Source organism: Rhinoderma darwinii, chromosome 13 (genome assembly GCF_050947455.1).
Source record: "Rhinoderma darwinii isolate aRhiDar2 chromosome 13, aRhiDar2.hap1, whole genome shotgun sequence".
NCBI lineage: Eukaryota > Metazoa > Chordata > Amphibia > Anura > Rhinodermatidae > Rhinoderma > Rhinoderma darwinii.
Window position 1 is genome coordinate 38,247,240 of NC_134699.1, and position 21,509 is coordinate 38,268,748.

Consider the following 21,509-nt stretch of genomic DNA (forward strand, 5'->3'; position numbering starts at 1 on the left):
CAGGACTTCCGGGAACAATTCATCGGGTTTGAACGGCACCATTTACTATCAAATTTTTATTTTAAATATATTAGTAAGGGACTTCTTTTTACATAAAAATATGGATGCAAGGCAATTTTTGGTCCCCAGATAACCCCTGCTACTCAGCAAGGTTTGAGAAACACAGATATGAATCATGGTCATTAGTATAGGGACACAAAAAAAACACACAATACTAAAAAAGGTACAGAGCCACGTTAGTAGATAATGATCGGTTACTTTTTCACCCACTACCACCAGGTATCGCTGGTTTCATAGGTAAAATGCTGGTGACCGGTTCCCCTTAGGGTAGAATTATACTATGTATTGTTGTACGACTCAAATAGCTGTTCATACAACTCGATCAATCTTCCGATCACATCTTTCCTGCTCTCATCACTTGTACACAGCAGATAATTGGACACAAAACATCAGGTTTTATTATTTCCTTATTTTACAGTTTGAAAACAAGTATTCAGTCATAGCAACATACGAAAGTGCGGCAAGTACCATCACCAAAGTGCATACACAATATTGTACTCATATTCCTACAAACAACTTTTCGAACATATTTCTAAAAATTTAACACAACCTCCACCCTTCCCATAGTTATAAAATACATCTGCAACCAAACGAAGCTCAATAAAAAAGTACAAAGGATAGACTCAAAGAACAAAAGTGCATGATAAAACATAATTGCCACTGTAAACATTAGTTATTCAACAGGTTTTCCAGCACTCAAGAGGAAGTTATCAAGAAGCAAGTAAATACGGGACTGCAGGCTCAGAATACACACCGGGGTTTGTTTGTAGTCCATAACCATGGTGCAGCAACCGCCTGGCACACATAGGTCCACATGAGAGCTGTATACCAAAAGTGTTTGATATTTTTATTCAAGAGTATTTGCAAAATTGCTTCTTTTTTTTTTTGATACTTTAGAGCAATACAAAAAAGTAAAAAGAATTGCATTTATACACTTATTTTCAAGCCCGATATTTTTTGTTTATTTTAGTATTTCGTTCACAAATATATTCTTAGGATCCAGATTTTTGTGTTCCATACATACAGTTTCCAAGTACACTACCTCCAGCACAACACTCTCTTTAATAAATGATCGCACCCACAGAGCTAGATGGCTCTTACAAACTTCCTTAGGAAGTATCGGATTAAAGTAACACATAGCACCCTCTTGGGCAGCTTGTTTAACCTATTGAAAGACCATGGCATTGCATAATTCCACACTAGGAGTATTAAAATCGGTCAGTAGTGTATTGCAAATAGATACATTAAAAAAAAAAAATTACAAAATCATGGCAGGTAGGCTGCAGTTTCCAAAAATGTGTTAAAAGCAGGTGACGGAAAACTGCATTTCGGTAGGAGTCCAAACCTGTTCCACATTGTGCCTCGGGAGATTCTGAATGACTCATGTTCGATAGGATCTTCTTCTGCGGGAGGCGAAGCATCAGCCATCCATGGCTGTAGGCAAGACCGGCACATACCTTCCGTGTTGCTCCATCTCATTCTCCATAGAAAACACTCAGGTCTACATACTAGGTGTTGTGATAAGTTGGCAATTATATAGAAAGTTCTTTAGTAACACTGATAGAAATTAGTGTAGGTATAGGGGCAAGAGAGGCATTAGTGTTACACATCCTGAGCACTAGGAGATGTACTCAGTATCTTCTAACTAGTTACATAGGCCTAAAGTGCTAAGGAACAGCAGATATTTAAGTAGTGAGCACAAGGAACGTCAGTCCAGAAGACTGACCGTCATAACTCAATAAAACATCCTAGTCTCCCACCCACAGTTAAGACATACGCCTCATAGTAAATCTCTTTGGCTTATTACATATTGTGAGTAAAACGAGCACCATCACGGAGGTTTAACATACTAGTGTGCATAACACTTCTTTGTAAGCCATAACCAGTGGGTTGACAGGTGAAGAACGTGTTGGCTAAGCGGTTTCTCCTAGAAAGAATGGATACCATGTGGTCTAGTTTAGACCTTATAGAAGTATAGTGATATTGACGTTCCTTTGTAAGTTTCTTAAAAGAATCGCGCGTTGGATATTCTGAAAGACTCAGCCCATTGCCTGTGATCTCAGAAGAGCGGATTGAGGTATTGGAGCTAGTGCTGGTGGTGGAGGCAGAAGATGAGGATGACAAGGATGTGAAAGAAGAGGATGATAACTTTGGTGTAGAAGACTTGGACATGGTTTGACTATAACCAGCTGAAGACTCTGGGACACTAGCGGTTTGTGTAGTCATAGACCTGGAGAATACCATAGTTTGCGTAGAAGCCACCCTTGCCAGGACTGAAGTTTGTGTTCCAGCAGTTGAGGTTGAGACATTTGTTTGGGTGGCCGCATCCATTGCTTTCAAGGTCCTCCAACCAACCCATGGATCAGTCTGAGTAGCTATACTTGAAGTCTCCTTAAAACCAGAGATTATTTCACAATTCGAGTCATCTTCAATAGCCTTCACCTTAGTAGACAGATCACAGTTCCTGTCCCACGCTGGCTTAGCTTCTGCATTTATTCTCTTTGGAGTGCTAGAGAGCTTTGCCATCTCCAAATGCAAAAGATTGTTCAATAATGGATCACAAGTTAGCTTGGCTGTAGCTAGGCGGTTTCGGATGCTGGAAATAAGCTTAGAATTGATTGGTTTGGACTGGGCATAGAGGATCCGAAACTGGAGGTCAAATTTCTCCACCACTTGTCCATTTAATACAAGCATATTGCTGCTGTTGAGTTTCCCATCCATCCAAGTAAAACTGTGAAGACAAGAAAAAGTTACGGGATAACATACCATTCAGGATATGTAACATACAATTTATCTTTATTACTTGGTATGATACATGTGTCAACACCGCACCTGTAACTTCCGGTAGCAACCTTCACCCCATCCGCAAGCAGAAACTTTTCACGGGCCTTTCCTACAATCTTGGCACCAGACCTGGTGTAATAGTTGTTTCCGGTTAATGTTCGGACCCTCATAAGCTGAGAAGACAGTTAATGAGGTTTCAGTCTAAGCCATGAATATATAACAAAAAAGAGCCGGTTACGGTAAAATAGCCACGCACATACCGGTTCATTTTCTATAGAAACTCCAAGGTTCAGGCACATAGTAAGAAAGTGTGGCAGCTGTGCCTCATCCAGCAAGATGTAAGCTGGGACCCTGCGTTTTCGGCAAGCTTCATGAATATCACGGAAGATGTCGTTATCTGTAAAGGAATCCATCACCACTGCAATAACCTGTGGAATAAGAGAAGTGGCAAATTAAGTTTAATAGAATCATCCATCGCTTAAAACAAAAAAGAAACCATAAAAATGTCTGCCACTGAAATCTGCACAGCTATCTAGCTTGGGCTGGGTTCACACCAGTGATCGGCATTCTTTTGTGTTACGTCAGAGGAACCAGAAGCACTGGTTATATTGCGCTACAGACAACCGGCGGCACCCATTGACTTTAATAGTTTCTGTTGTCCACAGTGCTATTTTTTCTGGTATTTTCAGCCAGGTTTGCAATAGAGGCCCCTAATAAAGCCTCCAATGCAGATGTGAACGAGGCCTTACTTGACAAGGAAGCACGCCAGAATGTAATACCTATGACTTCTTGTAAATAGATATCGATAGCTCAACAATAACACATCTATATATAATAAACATAATGAAAACTGTCGGGGGATCTACAAAGTCGTAGTGTTGCCCTACAACCAGCAGTGAGTCTTGAATCCAGGAGCTTTATTGGGCCGTAGGTGTTCTCTCTCTATGTGAAACCCTCAGTGAAGTTCCTCGAGGAATGGGTTTTAAGAAACTGCCCTGAACAAGTTATTGCTTGGCTGATGTCTAGAAGACAATTCATTTGTTCTCAAAATTACCGGTGGATTAAGGTAAGAATACAAAAACCTTACATGGAACGTGACAGGTATTAGATTATACGACAGATCTAACTTGGCTAACGATACAAAGACTCCAAGTCAAGTCTAGACTTGTTGGGCTGTTCATACTACGACTTAATAATCTATAAATGCAAAAGTTCTCAAAATCATGTATTGGCAATAGTGGCCCGAAGATCAGTATCTTCCCGGTTGTGAAACATTCCTCCTCCTGACAAGTTATTCAAGGGGACAGGTGAGCAGAAGGAATGCATAGTGTCACCTAGAAGAATGATGCATCGCTGCACAATTTTGTAAAGGGGGATGCCATCTGCTTTTGGGGTGAACAAGTTGAGACACGGGATGAATGGAGGTCTTGGAGAAAGTAGATTCCCAGCTGAATCAGCAGACCCCTGAGGGTGCCACTAATGCTGATGTTATGTTAACCATGTAATAGATATGGAGTTCATTGGACAGGTATTTTAATAACAGCCCCAGGCATTTATACAAGTCATGTCAAAGGGGCCTTTACTGGATTTGTAGGGACATATCAATGCCCAATATGCAGAAAATGGAGCCCTAAGGATTATGGATAGCAAAAGGCACTTTGTGCAAAAAATATACATAAACAACCTGCCTATACGATGAAACTTAACTAAAAATGTATGTATCTTAACCTAAACAAATTGGTAAAATCATGTATTTGTTGGAGACTGAATCTATAGGCACCCAAGTATCAACGATCTGAAATGTAACAAATTTTAATGTTACATTTATTAACAATTGTTCGGGTTCTTTGTTCAGTTCTACACGGTTATCTGGTGTGTCCAATATATGTTACTGTATATAATCCTGATACGTGTCTGCCAGTCAAATGGCTTTTAGGCTGGTGCCTGAATTCGGAAGCAATAGCCAGTCAAGACTCCAACAGATATGCCCATGCAGTAAAACCTTCGTTACCATTACATTAAAGCTCCAAGATGATGAGCTCCCCACCCGCATTATTAACATCTTAGGGTATGTTCACACGTAGTCAACAAAAACGTCTGAAAATCCAGAGCTGTTTTCAAGGGAAAACAGACCCTGCTTTTCAGACGTTTTTTGACCAACTCGCATTTTTTGCGGCGTTTTTCACGCCGTTTTCGCGGCGTTTTTTACGCCCGTTTTTGGAGCTGTTTTCATTGGAGTCTATGAGAAAACAGCTCCAAAAACGTCCAAAGAAGTGTCCTGCACTTCTTTTGACGAGGCTGTATTTTTACGCGTCGTCGTTTGACAGCTGTCAAACGACGACGCGTAAATAACAGGTCGTCTGCACAGTACGTCGGCAAACCCATTCAAATGAATGGGCAGATGTTTGCCGACGTATTGTAGCCCTATTTTCAGACGTAAAACGAGGCATAATACGCCTCGTTTACGTCTGAAAATAGGTCGTGTGAACATACCCTAAAATTAACCATATACTAGTTTGAGAAAGATCCACATGGTCCATCTCCTACATTTTGTAAACGGTTTGTTAGTATGGAAAATCAGAGGGGCACTAATATGACCTTCACCACTGAGGCCAAAAAGCAGTCATCATTTCAAAGTATTAGAAAGCCACTAATTTGCAGCGTCATATTTGATTTTATAATGACTTGACAAGCCTGATGAAGACCTTGGTTTGAGGTCGAAACGCGTAGCTCCTTGCACCACTATTGAAACACATGCTGTTCATTACACGTCATTTTTTTAAAAGAAATAAATTCTATATTTCCTACCCACTGAGATATTCTGCCTCGACTGGGGTTTTGGCTGAATCTTCCACATAAGTGCAGGAGCACCTTCTACGGAGAGTGATCGTTTTTTTCAAATCCTTTGTAACCTCTTCTCTACATAGACTCCGGCTGGTTCTTCAGCCGTCGGTGTCCACTACGAGGGCCAGCAGACTGCCTATATACGGAGCATTAAGGCTCCACACGCTTGATGATACAGTTGTGCCGACCACCTAGCACAACTCCGAAAGGTGAGTGTATTATTCATACACATATTAGTGATACTGACCACCCTGTTTCCACGGTATTACCCCAGGGGAGCGCTCTATGTCTCTTCTTTTTTTTCCTCATATTCTGTCATATTTTACTTTATGACAGGAGTCACGACAAGCCGCCTCCAAAACTAGTCTAATAAGTCAGATAACATAATGGGTAAAGGCCCCAAAATAATGCACTAACCTTGTAATTCAGTTAATGCCTTGTTAAATTCCGCATCTAAGTAGTATTTGCTCAAGAAACAAGAACTTTTTCTTAAGAAAAATATTTCTTATTAACCCGTTAAGGTTTAACACTAGTAAGAAAAATAGAAGGACTGGAGTTTGATAACCCCAGGACACCCTCTGGACTGGTGATCTGCACCTAACATCCCCACATGAGTTATAGGGCGTAAAAAAACGGATTAACAGGATATTAAAGATCTCCTTCCATAAAAGTAACACGTGCGGAGAATTACAGGCTCTGTGACCAAAGTCAATATTGACGCCATTCAAAGCAGTTATTTCTTCTATTGAAACTGTTCCCACAAAATCCAAAGTTACTAAGTTACTGCTTAATATGAAGGTTGGGCCTTATGATCCAGGAACGGTTGCAGTGTAAACAGTAGGCGGTCATAAAACCACGTTCTCAGCCAGTCTGGACTCTATAGCGTTTTGTTTTTTTATCTTCACTCGCAACATAATAATAATGTAATAGTCAGGTTTTGTTCAAAAGAAAACAAAAAGGTAGGAACTTCAAAGTATAAGATTATATATATATATATATATATATATATATATATATATATATAATCTCCCCCCCCCCCCCATCAAAGGGAGGTAGACAAGATCCAGAAGCGTCTACAACGGTCTTGTGCTGTAGTGCACCTCCTTCCCAAAAGGGGTCAGCGTTCGACCTCGTGGACACTTCCGTTGGCCGTTGTACAGTCGCTAATGACGGATCCGTGAAACAGACCGCACACGGATGGCTTCCGTGTGAAGTCCGTTGTTCAATGGACCAAATGAATGAGAAGGCCGAAACTGTTCCATCAAAAGGGTACAGGAGTCGGACCTGTCCCATTTTTGTCAGAACAGCCACACGGTTCCGTTACAACAATGGAAGCGAGCATGGCCCCATAGAAATGGATGGGTCAGTGTGCTATCCGTAGAAAAAAACAAAATCTGTATAGCGCCCTGAAGATAACTGGAGTGGGCATGAGGCCTCAGATTCTCCCCCCCCCCCCCCCCCATGTCCTGCACCCCCAGGTGTCAGAGGTCTAGCGTTTTTCTGCCCTCTCCACAGATACGATCTTAATATAGGGCTAGTCTGTTAGACTGCACGTGTGACTCCCAGGGGCACTGACAGGTGACGGGGGTACAGTCATTCATCAGAGTACCATCCACCATGCACACCCACCTCCCTGGCGGCTTTGATCAGGGACCTGGCCGCTTCCTTGCAGCTGTAGATCGTTTCTCCAAAGCCGGGCTGGAAATGCACGTCCACCCGTGTGGCTCCACGGTACGAGCCAGCGCTGAACGCCGGCCACCCGAGCTCCAGCAGCGGAGGCTCCACATCCGAGATCTCAGGGTAATAAGTGACCGAAGAACAATCCACCGAGGCGGACACGGACACCTCGTCCTCCCCGCAAGGCACAGCGGCAGTAGAGCTCAGGATCTCACGGACCTCCGGCTCAGACAGGAAGCCCGGCACCTTCTCCCGCAGCAGAAAGCCCCGCAGCGCCTCAGGACCCCCGGACAGAAGCTCCTCCAGTGCCAGCCGCTGGGCTTCGCTGTACAGGTCCGGGGGGGCGGCGGGCCAGCGGGAGCCCATGGGCAAGTCATCCAGACACTGCGAGAGATTCGCCATGGATCTGTTTACCGGTGAATCCCTGCTACTGAGCGCCTCATAGAGCCATTCATATTTATAGGACATTTAAATCCAAACAAACCCGGGGTGGAAGCCGATTGGACAAATAAACACACCCCTGACCAATGATAAAAAATGAAAAAAAACAGTTCGGCATACTGTAGGCGATAAACCACGCCCCTATGCAGTAAATGTTCTGAAGAACACGCCCACTTCCGTGATTGACATGTCTCACCACGTTGTACAGAGTATGCGTGCAGAACAACCCCGGGCTCTTATAACGACATTGTACTCACAACATGGTGGGAGCGAAAGGGTTAAATTTAACAAAATGAACAAGAAAAGAGTGTCATGTGCCAATATTGTCACTAGTCTGCGCTGTTCCTCAAAATGTCGCCCTTACGGGGCAGATTTACTAAGACCGCATGCACACGAATGTATTTTTGTCCTCCCGTAAATACTGGCGTAAATACGGGTCCTTGGTCACACGTATTCGACCCGTATTGCACCAGTATTTACGGACCCGTGCCCGTAAATACGGGTCTGGTGTCACCCGTATTCCACCCGTATTTACGGGCACGTTTTCGCTGCAATATTGCACTGCAGTAATCGGCAGCCCCTTCTCTCTATCAGTGCAGGATAGAGAGAAGGGGCAGCCCTTTCCGCAGAAAAAGTAAAAGAAATTCATACTTACCCGGCCGTTGTCTTGGTGACGCGTCCCTCTCCTGACATCCAGTCCGACCTCCCTGGATGACACGGCAGACCATGTGACCGCTGCAGCCTGTTTTTGGCCTGTCATTGGCTGCAGCGGTCACATGGGCTGAAACGTCATCCCGGGAGGCCGGACTGGAGGAAAAAGCAGGGAGTTCTGGGTAAGTATGAACTTCTATTTTTTTTACAGGTTGATCTATATTGTGATCAGTAGTCACTGTTCAGGGTGCTGAAAGAGTTACTGCCGATCAGTTAACTCTTTCAGCACCCTGGACAGTGACTATCCCCTGACGTCGCCTAGCAACGCTCCCGTAATTACGGGTGCACACACGTAGTCACCCGTAATTACGGGAGCCCCATAGACTTCTATGGGCCTGCCCGTGCCGTTATTACGGCCTGAAATAGGACATGTTCTATATTTTTTAACGGCACGGGCACCTTCCCGTAAGCATACGGGGAGGTACCCATGGCCAATAGAAGTCTATGGGCCCGTAATTACGGGCGTTTTTACGTTCGTGTGCATGGGGCCTAACACTGGTGTTTAATACGGCAGTCTAAGGGCTGTTACCATCCCAGGATTGGCTGCAGCAGTCACATGGGAAACATCATCCCTGAAAAGGGTATTTATATATATATGGGTGTTTTTATATATATATATATATATATATATATATATATACATATATATATATATAAAACTTTATTTAACTTTTTTTATTAATCCCCCTATAGGACTTGAACCAGCAATCATTGGATCTCTTACACAGTGTCACGATCTGCGGACTCACTAGGCCGCACCGCCGTAGTGGAGTAGCAGCTGGCCAAACAACAGTGTACCAAGTCTATACAAAGTCCAAGCACAAGGGTACCTGCAATAGTCCAGACAGTAGCGGAGGCTTAGGTATAGATGGTATTTTCACGACAGGTGATGCAAAACGTGGCAGGAGGTACCAGGCATGGCAGATGATACCAGGCGTGGTGTAAGACAGCAGGCGTAGCAGACGGCACAACACTACTCCAACACTAGAGAGGGCACAGGAACAAATACAGCACGGGATACAGGAATAAGGGTGTCACGAAGGGTCTGTGGACCCACTGGACCGTACCGCCTTGGTGGTAAGGCAGCTGGCCAACAGGGCGCAGGTCAGTCTATAGGATATAGGGTACCTGTGGCAGCACGGACAGTAGGTTGGCAGGAACTAGGCAGCAGGTGGACGTCAGGCGTGGAGAAGCAGACAAGCGTGGTATCCAGCACAGAACGACTATAGCAAGCACGGCACTAGATCGGAATACAGGTACTGGAACAGGAAACACTGGGAGCAGGAAACACTAGGGGACCATTTGCATAGACAGACTAAGGAAAACACAACAATGCTCAGGCATAGAACTAGGGGGCTGGACCCCTCTTATAGTCCAGGGTACTCACGGGTCAAAGTTCGTCCATGAGGTCCGGTGCGCGTGCACGCTCGTGCCTGCTCTTAAAGGGGCAGCGCGCGCACCGGACCTCATGGACGAACTTTGACCCTATGGGGATCCGGCAAAGGTGAGTGGACGCGAACGCTGGCGTCTCCTGAGGAGGAGGCTGGGTCCAGCGCTTGCCGACTCGTGGCTGCGGCTGTCAGGGGGAGGTTGGAGCTGATAGCCCGCAGCCACGGACATTACACAGGGCACAGGAACACTGGGAACAGGATACGACTAAGGGACCATTTGCAAGACTAACGTAGTAATACAAACAACACTCTAGCAAGGAGTGAAAGGGCAGGGCCCTTTTTATAGTCCAGGGTAATATGGGGATAATTAGCTAATTCTTTACATGTGTGCGTGCTGGCCTTTTAAGGCCGGGAACGAGCTCACGAGGGCGCCCTAATGGTCACTGCAGGGCAGGACGGCCGTGTGTGATTGTCTATCTCGATGATTTTGATCTTCTCCCCAGATCCGACGACACATTAGAGGCATGTCCGTCAAGTCCTGCTGCGATTAAAGGAGAATCGTCTATGTGCCAAGCTGGAGAAAAACACTTTTGAAAAAAATTCTCTACCCTTCCTGAGTTACATTATCTCGGATCAGGGTATCAAGATGGATCCCGAGAAAGTAAAGTCTGTCCTGGAAGGGCCAAGTCCTCAGGGCCTGCGGTCCATACAGCTTTTTTGGGGATTCGCCAACCTCTACCTGCAATTTATCCCAAACTTCTCTTCACTGAAGTCTCCCATCTCTACCATTACCAAGAAAGGTATGAATGCCAAGGTGTGAACTCCATAATCAACATTTAATAACCTCAAGAGTGCCTTCATTTCAGCCTCGATCATCTATCATCCTGATGTATCTCGGCAGTTCTCATTGGAGGTGGACACTTCTTCTGTTGGTGCAGGTGCACTTCTGTTTCAGAGAAGCTTTAAAGGAAAGGCAGTAGTATGTGGCTATTACTCGAGACTTTTTTCCTCCGCAGAACGCGATTACTCTATTGGGGATCGGGAGTAGCTGGCCATCAAATTGTTTCTGGAGGAGTGGAGACATCTGCTTGAGGATGCAGCCCACCCCATCCCCCATTTCCTCAGCCTACCACCCCCAGTCCAATGGTCAAGTTGCGAGGATTAACCAGATCATGGAGAATTATCTCCGTCACTTCATCTTGAATGAATGATGACAGGGTACATCTTCTTCCATGGCCCGAATTCTCTTATAACAACCACACAAGTGGGTCCACTACTTCCTCGCCATTCTACATTGTCTACGGTCAACATCCACGAATCCCTCCTTCTGTTTCGGCTACATCTCGGGTACAGCTTCTTCAATGGGCCGAGTTCTCATATAACAACCACACAAGTGAGCCCACTACTTCCACACCGTTCTACATTGTTTATGGTCAACATCCGCAAATCGCTCTTCCTGTTTCGGCTACATCTCAGGTACTCACTCTGCATTTGGGGACTTTCTACAAAACTGGCAGCAGACCCGGTCCTCTATTCTGCTGGCAGTCGATCGCATGAAGCGAAAAGTGGATACAAGAAGACGAGAGCAGTCTCAGTTTCTTCCGGGTGCCAAAGTCTGACTGTCCTCAAGAACTATTCGCTTGAAGGTTCCTCGTACAAATTTGCTCCCAGGTTCCTCAGTCCTTTTGAGATCCAGATTAACCCTGTTTCCTATAAGCTTCGGCTGCCTCCTACCTTCAAAATCCCCAACTCCTTTCATGTGTCCCTCCTGAAACCTGTGGTGCTGAACCGCTGCAGTAAGACTCCTAGTCCCGCGGTTGCTCCCTGCGGTTCTTCCGATGTGTTTGACGTAAAGGAGATCCTGGACTGCAAGAGGGTAGGAGGAAGGACTTTCTATTTAGTGGATCTGAGAGGGTTTGGTCCTGAGGAGAGGTCCTGGGAGCCAGAAGAAAATCTTAATGCCCCTACCCTCATTAAGAGATTCCTCTCTCGCTCTGGACCCAAGAAGAGGGGGCATAAGGGGGGGTACTGTAACGGCCACGGTCGCGAACCGCCGCCTCCCCTTACCTGCTGAAAGGCGTGACCGCAGACCCCTCTCATCCTGCCAACGTCTCCACCTCCTAATATATTGAAGTATATTTTGATTTTTACAGGCTTCTATTAAGGGCTTCATAGGAGAACAAAGGTGGCAGAGCTGGGGGCCTAAATTAGGCTCGCAGGCTGCCATGACAACCATCGGTATCCATACACACTCTGTTCAGCACACACAGTATAAAACCCTCACAGTGCTTCCCCACAGTATAATGAACCAAGAGTACCTCCCCACCAAATAGTGCCCCCCACACTGTTTAATGCCCATATAGTGGCCCCACACCCAGTATAATGCCCCCATAGTGGCACCCCACACAGTACATCGCTTCTATAGTGGCCCCCAACACAGTATAATGCCCCCATAGTTCATAATAAAAAAAATACTCATCTAGCCCCCGTCCCACAGCAACAGAGAAGATCCTCCGGTCTATGCTGTGTGTGGCTCAGCCTAGACAAGCGCGATGACATCTCTTACGGCTGGTGTTACATAGTGAATGGTGGAGCAGGGAGATGAGTCTCACCACTCCACAATCGGATTCACCTATATCTGCGTCCTGAGAATTTAGATGCAGTTAAAACCAGGACATGCCGTCGGTCGCCCATTACAGCAGGTCATCGCCCGGGATCTAGAACTTTCTGTCTGGACCAGGGACGGTTGGGAGGCATGCTTATCCACAGGATATGCCCCGAACTCCCTGTTTCTCCCTACTACTTGACCGCAGTATGGAGGACATTGAATGGATAGGCTGGCACATGCTCAACCACCACACCATTCAAGTTCCTCTTCACTGAGGGGATGCGGAACGGGATGGTTCAGGACCCCTTTTCTAGCGATCAGTGGCGGTCCCAGCGATCAGACAATTGATTATTACTTATCCCGTGGATAGGTGATAATTGTTGATTCTGGTACAAACCTTTTAAAAAGTGTGTCTAACAGCTTTATGAGGGATATAATTGAGGGGTGTGTAAGGTAAGTGGAGAGGCACACCACATGCCCCACATCTTGTCAAGTTTACCTGAAGACCTCGTCTTTTATATTCTATGAGGTTAAATGGAACTATGGACTTTACTATATTCCTCCACATAGAGAGTAAGAGGGTTCTTTGATCCATCCAACAGAGATCTATTGCTTTTCTGGTCAAAAAGATTTTTCTGAAGAAATATTCTAATGTGGTGGTGCCATATCTTCTTTTCTAGGCTGCCAGATAGATCAACTTCTGGAGAATGTGGTACATTGAGAACCTCGGAGAGGAGATATCTAACCTCCTTCTAAAGGCCCTGAATCATTGGGCAGTCCCAAATCATGTGCCATAAATCTGAAGAAGTACAAACACATCTAATACATCCAGTGGAGGGCGCTCTCCCCATTTTATGTAACCGGATCGGAGTTAAGTAATATTGCTATAGTATACATGTTTGAATACGTTTATTGTTAGCTGCAGGTGATACAAATAAAGGCAATTCTAAAATTTCTTTAAAGGTTTCTGCTGTCAAGGTAGGTATCAATGCTGGCTTTACCATACTCTAGAATGGCATGTCTACACGGGCGCAGCTCTAGAGAGTGTAGTGGTAATAGTCCCACCTGGGCTCATGTGCCACATAAGAAGGCACTAGCATTATAAATGAAATGGCACATGGCAGGTAGGGGGGTCCTGTTACAGATTTTGCATTGGAGCCCAGGACCTGCAAGGTAAGCCTCTACAAATCTGCCTAGTTATGTAGCAATAATCCACAATCCCATTTTCACCGTTTTCTCCTTGTTGTGAGACAGTAGAACATCTGATACCGCTTGCGGGGGATTCCATAAGCTTCTGTGACTTTGCCTTCAATATTTTCTTGACACATACTCACAACTGCCGCCTTCAGGGGTTATGGGACAGTTTTAAACCTGCCCGAAATGGTTCTTTGTCTATTGTGTGGTTTCTTATTCATCCTGATTTGTAGCTATTATGACATTTTCACTTGTTTTAGGTTGAGTCCTGGATTGCTCGGGCTTAATCGCATGTGTCAGTTAGAATTTTAGCAATTGCATTACCAAGGTTTCATTTTCAATGCTAAGGCCAAGTTCACACACAGATTTTTTTTTTTCTGCCATTTTAAACGACATAAAAATATGCATGTTAAAATGCCAGTGTTTTTTTTTAAATATCACAGTGCTTTTTGAATGGCATTTTTAAGGGGGGTTATTGGTGGCAATTTTTATTTTGTGACATTTTCTACATGCTCTATTTCTTTAGTTTTTGAAGTCCTATAGAGAAGCCTATGGGGAAAACACCAAATAAAACGTCATACCCAGAGATTGCTGCATTTGGGGAAAAAAACACAGACCGCAAAATTGCCTCAAAAACCCCAGAAAACAAAATGCAGCTGTGTGTAATGAATTTTATATTTTATTATAGACTTTAATTTAAAATCTGGTGGCGCTAAAAAAACGCAGTTAAAAACCCCACGAAAAAAAATCACAAAAACGCTGCAAAACTCTGTGTGTGAATCCAAACTTATAGTAATTAATAGTCTGCTAAAGTGATAAAAAGTGCCCATATTGGGCAGACAATGGCAAACAGCACCCATTTACTGCATGCCATAAATACATTGCCCACATACATAGTGCATGCAATGCCCAGTTGGTATTATTCACTGCCCAAATAATTAGTACCTACTGCATTACTCAGAGTGTCATATTGTGCTATGTTTTGCTCATACAGACAGCTATTCAGTGTCCACATACTGTCAAATAGTACCCAGAAAATAATAATTGGCCAACATAGTGCCAAATACTGTCCACATAGTGCCAAACCGTGCCCAGAATGTGCTATACTCTGTTGATGAATCTAGTAACCACTTACCTCTCCAGCTTCCTGCACTGTTGAACTCTGCCTTGAGAATGCTGCCCTCTGCTGGCTGCACCGCATAAAACTAATAATATCTCTGATCATACACGCAGTCAGTACAATCTGGGACAGCACATGAAAACCAAACTTTTCCTGCTGGATTCGGGACACTTGGGAGACATGGTTGAACTACTTGGCACTAAGTTTTAATCATATCTCTCCTCTCAGTTTGCCCTTAATTTGTTGCAAAAAAACTCAAAAGGACTTTTTAGGAATAGTACATGGCAGTTATGGAGATAAGAAGCGAAAAATCTCTGCAACAATGGAGATGTACTTTAGTCAGCTGGAAGGAGCTATATACTGGTCCTCAATGAATTACGATATCATCAAAAAGTTAATTTATTTCAGTAATTCAATCAAAAAAGTGAAACTCATATATTATATAGATTCATTACACACAGAGTGATCTATTTCCAGCATTTTTGTCTTTTAATCTTGATTGTTATGGTAACAGTTAATGAAAACCCAAAATTTAGTGTCTCAGAAAATTAGAATATTATATAAGCCCAAGTTCAAAAATGATTTTTAATACAGAAATGTTGGCCTACTGAAAAGTATGTACAGTATATGCCCTCAATACTTGGTCGGGGCTCCTTTTGCATGAATTACTGTATCAATGCGGCGTGGCATGGAGGCGATCAGCCTGTGGCACTGCTGAGATGTTATCAATGTGGCGTGGCATGGAGGCGATCAGCCTGTGGCACTGCTGAGGTGTTATCAATGCGGCGTGGCATGGAGGTGATCAGCCTGTGGCACTGCTGAGGTGTTATCAATGCGGCGTGGCATGGAGGCGATCAGACTGTGGCACTGCTGAGGTGTTATCAATGCGGCGTGGCATGGAGGCGATCGGCCTGTGGCACTGCTGAGATGTTATGGAAGCCCAGGTTGCTTTGATAGTGGCCTTCAGCTCGTCTGCATTGTTGGGTCTGGTGTCTCATCTTCCTCTTGACAATACCCTATAGATTCTCTATGGGGTTTAGGTCAGGCGAGTTTGCTGGCCAATCAAGCGCAGTGATACTGTGGTTATTAAACCAGGTATTGGTACTTTTGGCGGTGTGGGCAGGTGCCAAGTCCTGCTGGAAAATGAAATCAGCATCTCCATAAAGCTCGTCAGCAGAGGGAAGCATGAAGTGCTCGAAAATTTCCTGGTAGACGCTGCGCTGACTCTGGACTTGATATAACAGAGTGGACCAACACCAGCAGATGACATGGCCCCCAAACCATCACTGACTGTGGAAACTTCACACTGGACCGCAAGCAACTTGGATTGACGCCTCTCCACTCTTCCTCCAGACTCTGGGACCGAGATTTCCCAATGAAATGCAAAATTTACTTCCATCTGAAATCAGGACTTTGGACCACTGAGCAACAGACCAGTCCTTTTGAAGGCTTAGGAAACTTTTGCAGGTGTTCTTTAGCTGATTAGAGTGTCACACCACAAGTCTATAATCTCCAACTTTTACCCAATATTCTAATTTTCTGAGATACTAAATTTGGGGTTTTCATTAACTGTTAGCCATAATCATCAACATTAAAATTAAAAATGCTGGGAATAGATCCCTCTGTGTGTAATGAATCTATATAATATATGAGTTTCACTTTTTGAAATTAATTACTGAAATAAATTAACTTTTTCATGATATTCTAATTCATTGAGAAGGACCTGTAAGTGCTTAGGGACACGCTCCATTGACAAGTATAACGGTAGCACCCAGTTGTCAGTTTATTAATACATTTCCAGGAGGAATAAAAGAGAAACAACATAATGCAGAGCTGTAGAAAAAGATGACCCATAATTGGTATTTTTATAAGAAATGGATGAATTTACTAAAACTGAGTTGTCAGAGAGATGACAGGTCCTCTTTAATGAGATTTTAAAGGTGTCGACCTCTGTTGTGGCACAGTCTAAATATGGATCAGGATCATTGATACTTATCTCCACGTTCACCCGCTGTCCAGGCTGGAAATATATCACCCTTTAATTGTTGTACTTGAGGTAGCCAGAGATACAAGTTTTAACCAAATTAATGTTCGAACATTGCAACTATTACTTCAAGCCAACTACGTGCAAAGCTAGTTAGCTACTTGCTGAACAATTTTCCTCTTTCTGCCCTGTTCCATTCAGAGTAGAAATTATTCCAAAATGTAAAATTTCAGTCTAAATTGTAGGTGAGTAAGGACTATTGTATTCATGTATTTATTGCTCACTTGAAAGTCAATAATGAATTGATAATTCCCTTATTGTTTTAGTGTTTTGTTTTTTTTTAAATTTAAGGCCCTCTTCCCATTGCATTTATGACCTATCTTGTATGTCGGCAAAGCTCCTGATGTACACTATAAACGGAGGCCAAAAGAGTGTCCTCTTAGCTTCTGTCGATCAGTATATACGTCAGTGTACCTTTTTTTTGAAGGATGGAATAGCATAGTAGACTACGCTATTCCATCCTAAGGGATCTCATGAAAGGACGTATATCATGTGGTATACATTTTATTTTAGATGGGCGCCTATGGGTGATGGATGCCACTCTTAAGCATATGTCACAGGTATACATTATACGTATATGTCGGGAAGCTCCAGTGAAATCACTGTCCATATAAGGACAGTTACGTCGCTGGAGCTTCCTGCACAGATGCTTTGCCCTATGACTGGACACTGACGTCAGGAGCTACCACAGCGCCGGAGTCCACAGTCCACCTATTCCACTGCATGCCATAGAGTGAGATATGTGGCAGCGTTCCGTTGGAGGTATACGCCGGGAGTCTCGACGTCTACCTCTGATGAAAGGCTAAAATGCGATGTGAAGAGGGCCTTATTTAAGGTTGTTGGCTATGTTAACAGGTACGAACAGTATATATGGGCCCCTTGCTCCCCAATAGCTCATTATAGTGCACTCCACTTATGTCTCACTAACAATCCACTAGTACTTGTAATCTATGAAAGTCGTCAGCTCTATTCCTTACATGCACTTGCTGCCGCCGGCTTTTAAGGTGGCAGAGGCCACCCTTACCCTCTGGTCCCCTTTGCAGCAGCACAGGTTGCAAATATGGTATGTCCGTCCCTGGTATAGTGTTACATTGGGGAGATGTTGAGGTAGACTTGTATGAAGCATTCTCTGAGTTACGGTCTACTGATTTAACCCCTTGGAGTCATACTCTGTATATTTACAGCAGAAGTCACAGGGGGATGTATGGAGAAGGCTCAGGAGCTGAGCCCACTCAATATGCAGTGGGTATCGGCTGTATATTATTATGTCTTGAACTGAACACTGGTCACTTTCACCTCCTTATATCTTCTACTGATCTAACATGGACAATATCTGCGGAATAACCACTTCACATAAAACGTCTCACTGCTCATAATAAACTGGCTAATTTTCGTTCAGTATTTTGAAGAAAAAGCAAATTTCTTTGTTAAAACCAACTTTATTACAAAAGCAAATGATGCAGGATTTATTAAATTTAATTTTAAAATGTTTCTATTCTGAGAATACAAATTGTATGAGAGTGCGTGTGTTTATCCTCCAATACAATAATGCTCACCCCTGCCCTGAGACATGCTGCAGTCTGCACATACTGTACATGATCACATCCCCTGCTGTGATGTGTGAGATACATGTACAGTAGTACTTAGTGCCACTCATTTACATGTACATTAGCATCAAGTAGATACTGGCACTGCCATCTTGAATTGCACATCTAACGCTTACCCATCCGCAAGGCTATCTATTCTGCATTTACCAATGTTCAAATACAGAATCCTGTGTGTCTTAGAATACGTACATCCTTTTTCTTTTTTATATACAACTTTCTATATACAATACTGTGCATGTACAGAATTATGTAGCTCCATAAATATTCATTCATTTATATACAACATTTACATATGATCATTAGAGGGGTTGTCTCAGTACAGACCTTGATGGCCCATTGCTCGGATATGCCATTAATGTCCGATCAGTGGTGGTCCCACCCCTGTGACCTTCTCCTATCACTAGAACGAAGTGGTAACAAAACGAAGTCTCTTGTCAGATAGGCTTTTACCAGAAGCCCCATTGGCTTATTATAGTCAATAGCCGTTCATGCAGCTTCCGGAAAAAGCTGAGCGTAGCCGACAAGAGACAAATGGTGTAGTGCTTTCCTAGCACCGTTGCCACTTCAAACGATCAGTAGGGATCACAGCGATCAGGCCCCTCTGATCAGACATTAAAAGTGACAACCCCTGTTTGAGTTGTATTGACGGCCATATTGGTTGTCACATCTCAGAAATAGATATAACTAAAATAAAAATGGCTGTATTTTTAACAGCTTGACAGTCGAGAATGTAAGGATTTATATTTATTGATGATTTCCAATTATAGGGGCAAATATTCTTTAGCTGTATGAAAAGAAACAGCCATAGGGGTGTCTATGTAAGTACTCTATTATTTAGGTGCATGTCTTCAGAGTGACATCTGTGAACTTTGTGCTCGCTGTACAGGTGGGTATGACTCCTATCTATGTACATGTTTATAATGTCTGTTATATACAGATCTACATAATTCTGTGTACACATACTTGTAACTCGGTATATGTACGGTTCAGATTTTTTTACATATTTATCTACACGGCTCTGAATGTATACACAAAACGCATGCTCTGCGTATAACACAGATACAATACTCTGAAAATATTGTACAGCTGCAGTTAGGACAACCGACAACAACGCAACATGCTTCCCGCCTCTTGCTCTTCATCTTCAACTGGAGACTTTAGCTGTAAAATCGGTGGGTCTCCACTGGTTGGTGTGTAGTATACAGGGGTCCCATTAGAGCACCATGGTGGGGTTCCAGGGTCACTAGAATAATCTATACTTCCAGATCCAAGCAGCTCACTAGTACTCCTGGCTAGGTATCGCCCCTGCTTGGCTGCCATCCTCTGTCTTTTCAACTCAGAAAGGGTAAGAGGTGCCTGGTCCAGGATTCCGCTCCATATAGGACTTTGTGAATACGAGGACAAGGGGTGCTTGCTGTTACCATTGGTTAGTTGGGTGGGGATTGGTGAATCAGTAATAGTTTGGGAACAATAGAAAGGAGGTAGTGGAGAGCAGTACCCATTCCGATATGGGGTTTCTGGAAAGGTCTCTGGAGATGACAGGACTATGTTGAGATCCAAAGAATCCCTCTGTAAAGTAGACACATATATGGGAAATTACTGATTTTTGCTTATTTCATTAATGCACCAAAATTGTACAAAAACATATGGTTTGAGTCTCCTCATCAGTCAAACCCGAGTTGATCTATTTTTTTCTTTCTTGATGCTCCATTAGGCCCCATGCACATGACCGTAGATTTCGTCCATAATTACGGACCGACAGACATTATAGTCAACAGACACCTTCCTGTATATTTACGGGAAGGTGTCCGTGCCATAGAAACCTTCCATAAAAAATAGGACATGTCCCATTTTTATATTTTAGAGACCGTGCTCTCATAGTTTATACTGGGAGCACAGCCCACAAATGCAGACGTCTGTGATTACGGGCACGGTCGTGTGCATGGGGACTTATAGAATATTCTTCAGGGTGTGTAAATTTAGGTTGCCTAGCAACCAATAATCTTCCAGTCTGGGTGACTACCATTTGCTACATGTACAGAAGTAGTTACATCTATCTGCTATTAGACTACATTGCATATATTGTACTCAGTTTTGTTGTATGCTTCTCCCACTCTGCCAGCTAGAAGCTAGATGTCATGTAGTTTTAAACGAGAGAGATGATGACATATGGGAACAAGAATAAGTATGTGCTACTTGTGTTCTGAAAGGCAGGGGCATTGCTATAGGAGCTGCCCTTGGAGAAAAAACAGAGAAGATCCAGCGATATGTGGTATGAATCGGAAAAACTCAATTTCCACTTTATTCAGATACAAGCAAAACAAAGCTTTAGAAAAAACACCAGGAGGGATGACAAGGTGGTAGTTTTATGGCAATAAAATAGCCTACGCGTTTCAAGCACTAGCTGTGCTCTTAATCATGGCTCGGTCAAGTGACTGCCCTTGGACCCTGAAATTCCCAACTAATGGGGGAAGGGGCATTTTGGACTTTCATCTATTAGTTAGAGTGGGCACTGTGTTATGCTTAAGTTTCCTGTGGTTGCGCTGCAGGGAAATTAAACACTTGCTGCTTGGTTCCCACACAGATTACAGCTGATTGCTGGGGATCCAAGCAGCGGGATAACCAGCTATCAACTTTTTTGTCACAGATCCTTTTAACAAAAATAATTTTTTAATGACTGCACAATAAGGTAACTGGCTATATTTGTGCTTTGCAGAATGTTCACAGTACATTTGACTTAATTTGTATGTTTTGTCATTCATTCAAGGCTGGCGTTGGGGGGGGGGGGGCAAACTGAGCAATTGTCCAGCGCCCCCATGCTCCCAGTGCGCTGCTCATAACATTTATGGGCCCGGCGGCATGGGACCCCTCATGCCCAGTGGAGTCTCTAGCACCAGGGGAAGCCCGGTGCTAGTGACTGCCACATTAAATTGTATCTGTGTCCTCAGGAGGCAGATACAATTGAATACTGTAGTGGAGCAGCTCCCCGCTCCGCCATTCACTAGGCTACAGGCCACGTTAGGCCTGC

At 43.8% G+C, this 21,509-nt stretch overlaps 2 protein-coding genes across 2 annotated transcripts in view; both read right to left on the bottom strand.

Annotated features, from left to right (window-relative positions):
• Positions 1-432: 432 nt before the first annotated feature.
• Positions 433-7,924, bottom strand: FAM83D (family with sequence similarity 83 member D). The gene is made up of 4 exons (XM_075846605.1): positions 7,318-7,924; positions 3,105-3,272; positions 2,893-3,017; positions 433-2,791 (listed from the first exon to the last, which is right to left on the bottom strand). The coding sequence occupies exons 1-4, from the start codon at positions 7,831-7,833 to the stop codon at positions 1,864-1,866; spliced, it is 1,737 nt and encodes a 578-aa protein (XP_075702720.1). The 5' UTR covers positions 7,834-7,924; the 3' UTR covers positions 433-1,863.
• A 10,739-nt stretch (positions 7,925-18,663) lies between these two features.
• Positions 18,664-21,509, bottom strand: part of PPP1R16B (protein phosphatase 1 regulatory subunit 16B) — a 65,233-nt gene continuing 62,387 nt past the window's right edge. Inside the window, exon 11 of the mRNA XM_075845444.1 lies at positions 18,664-20,050. Coding sequence (XP_075701559.1) covers positions 19,574-20,050 — 477 coding nt within the window. The 3' untranslated portion in view covers positions 18,664-19,573. The remainder of the gene's footprint in view (positions 20,051-21,509) is intronic.

Bases quoted from the DNA above. Each gene is read 5' to 3' on its own strand.
- FAM83D (XM_075846605.1), bottom strand. From the start codon at position 7,833: ATGTCCTATAAATATGAATGGCTCTATGAGGCGCTCAGTAGCAGGGAT. The intron at 3,273-7,317 runs GTGGGTGTGCAT...CTTATTCCACAG, and splicing joins TGATCAAAGCCGCCAGGGAG to GTTATTGCAGTGGTGATGGA. The intron at 2,792-2,892 runs GTGCGGTGTTGA...TTGTCTTCACAG, and splicing joins GTTGCTACCGGAAGTTACAG to TTTTACTTGGATGGATGGGA.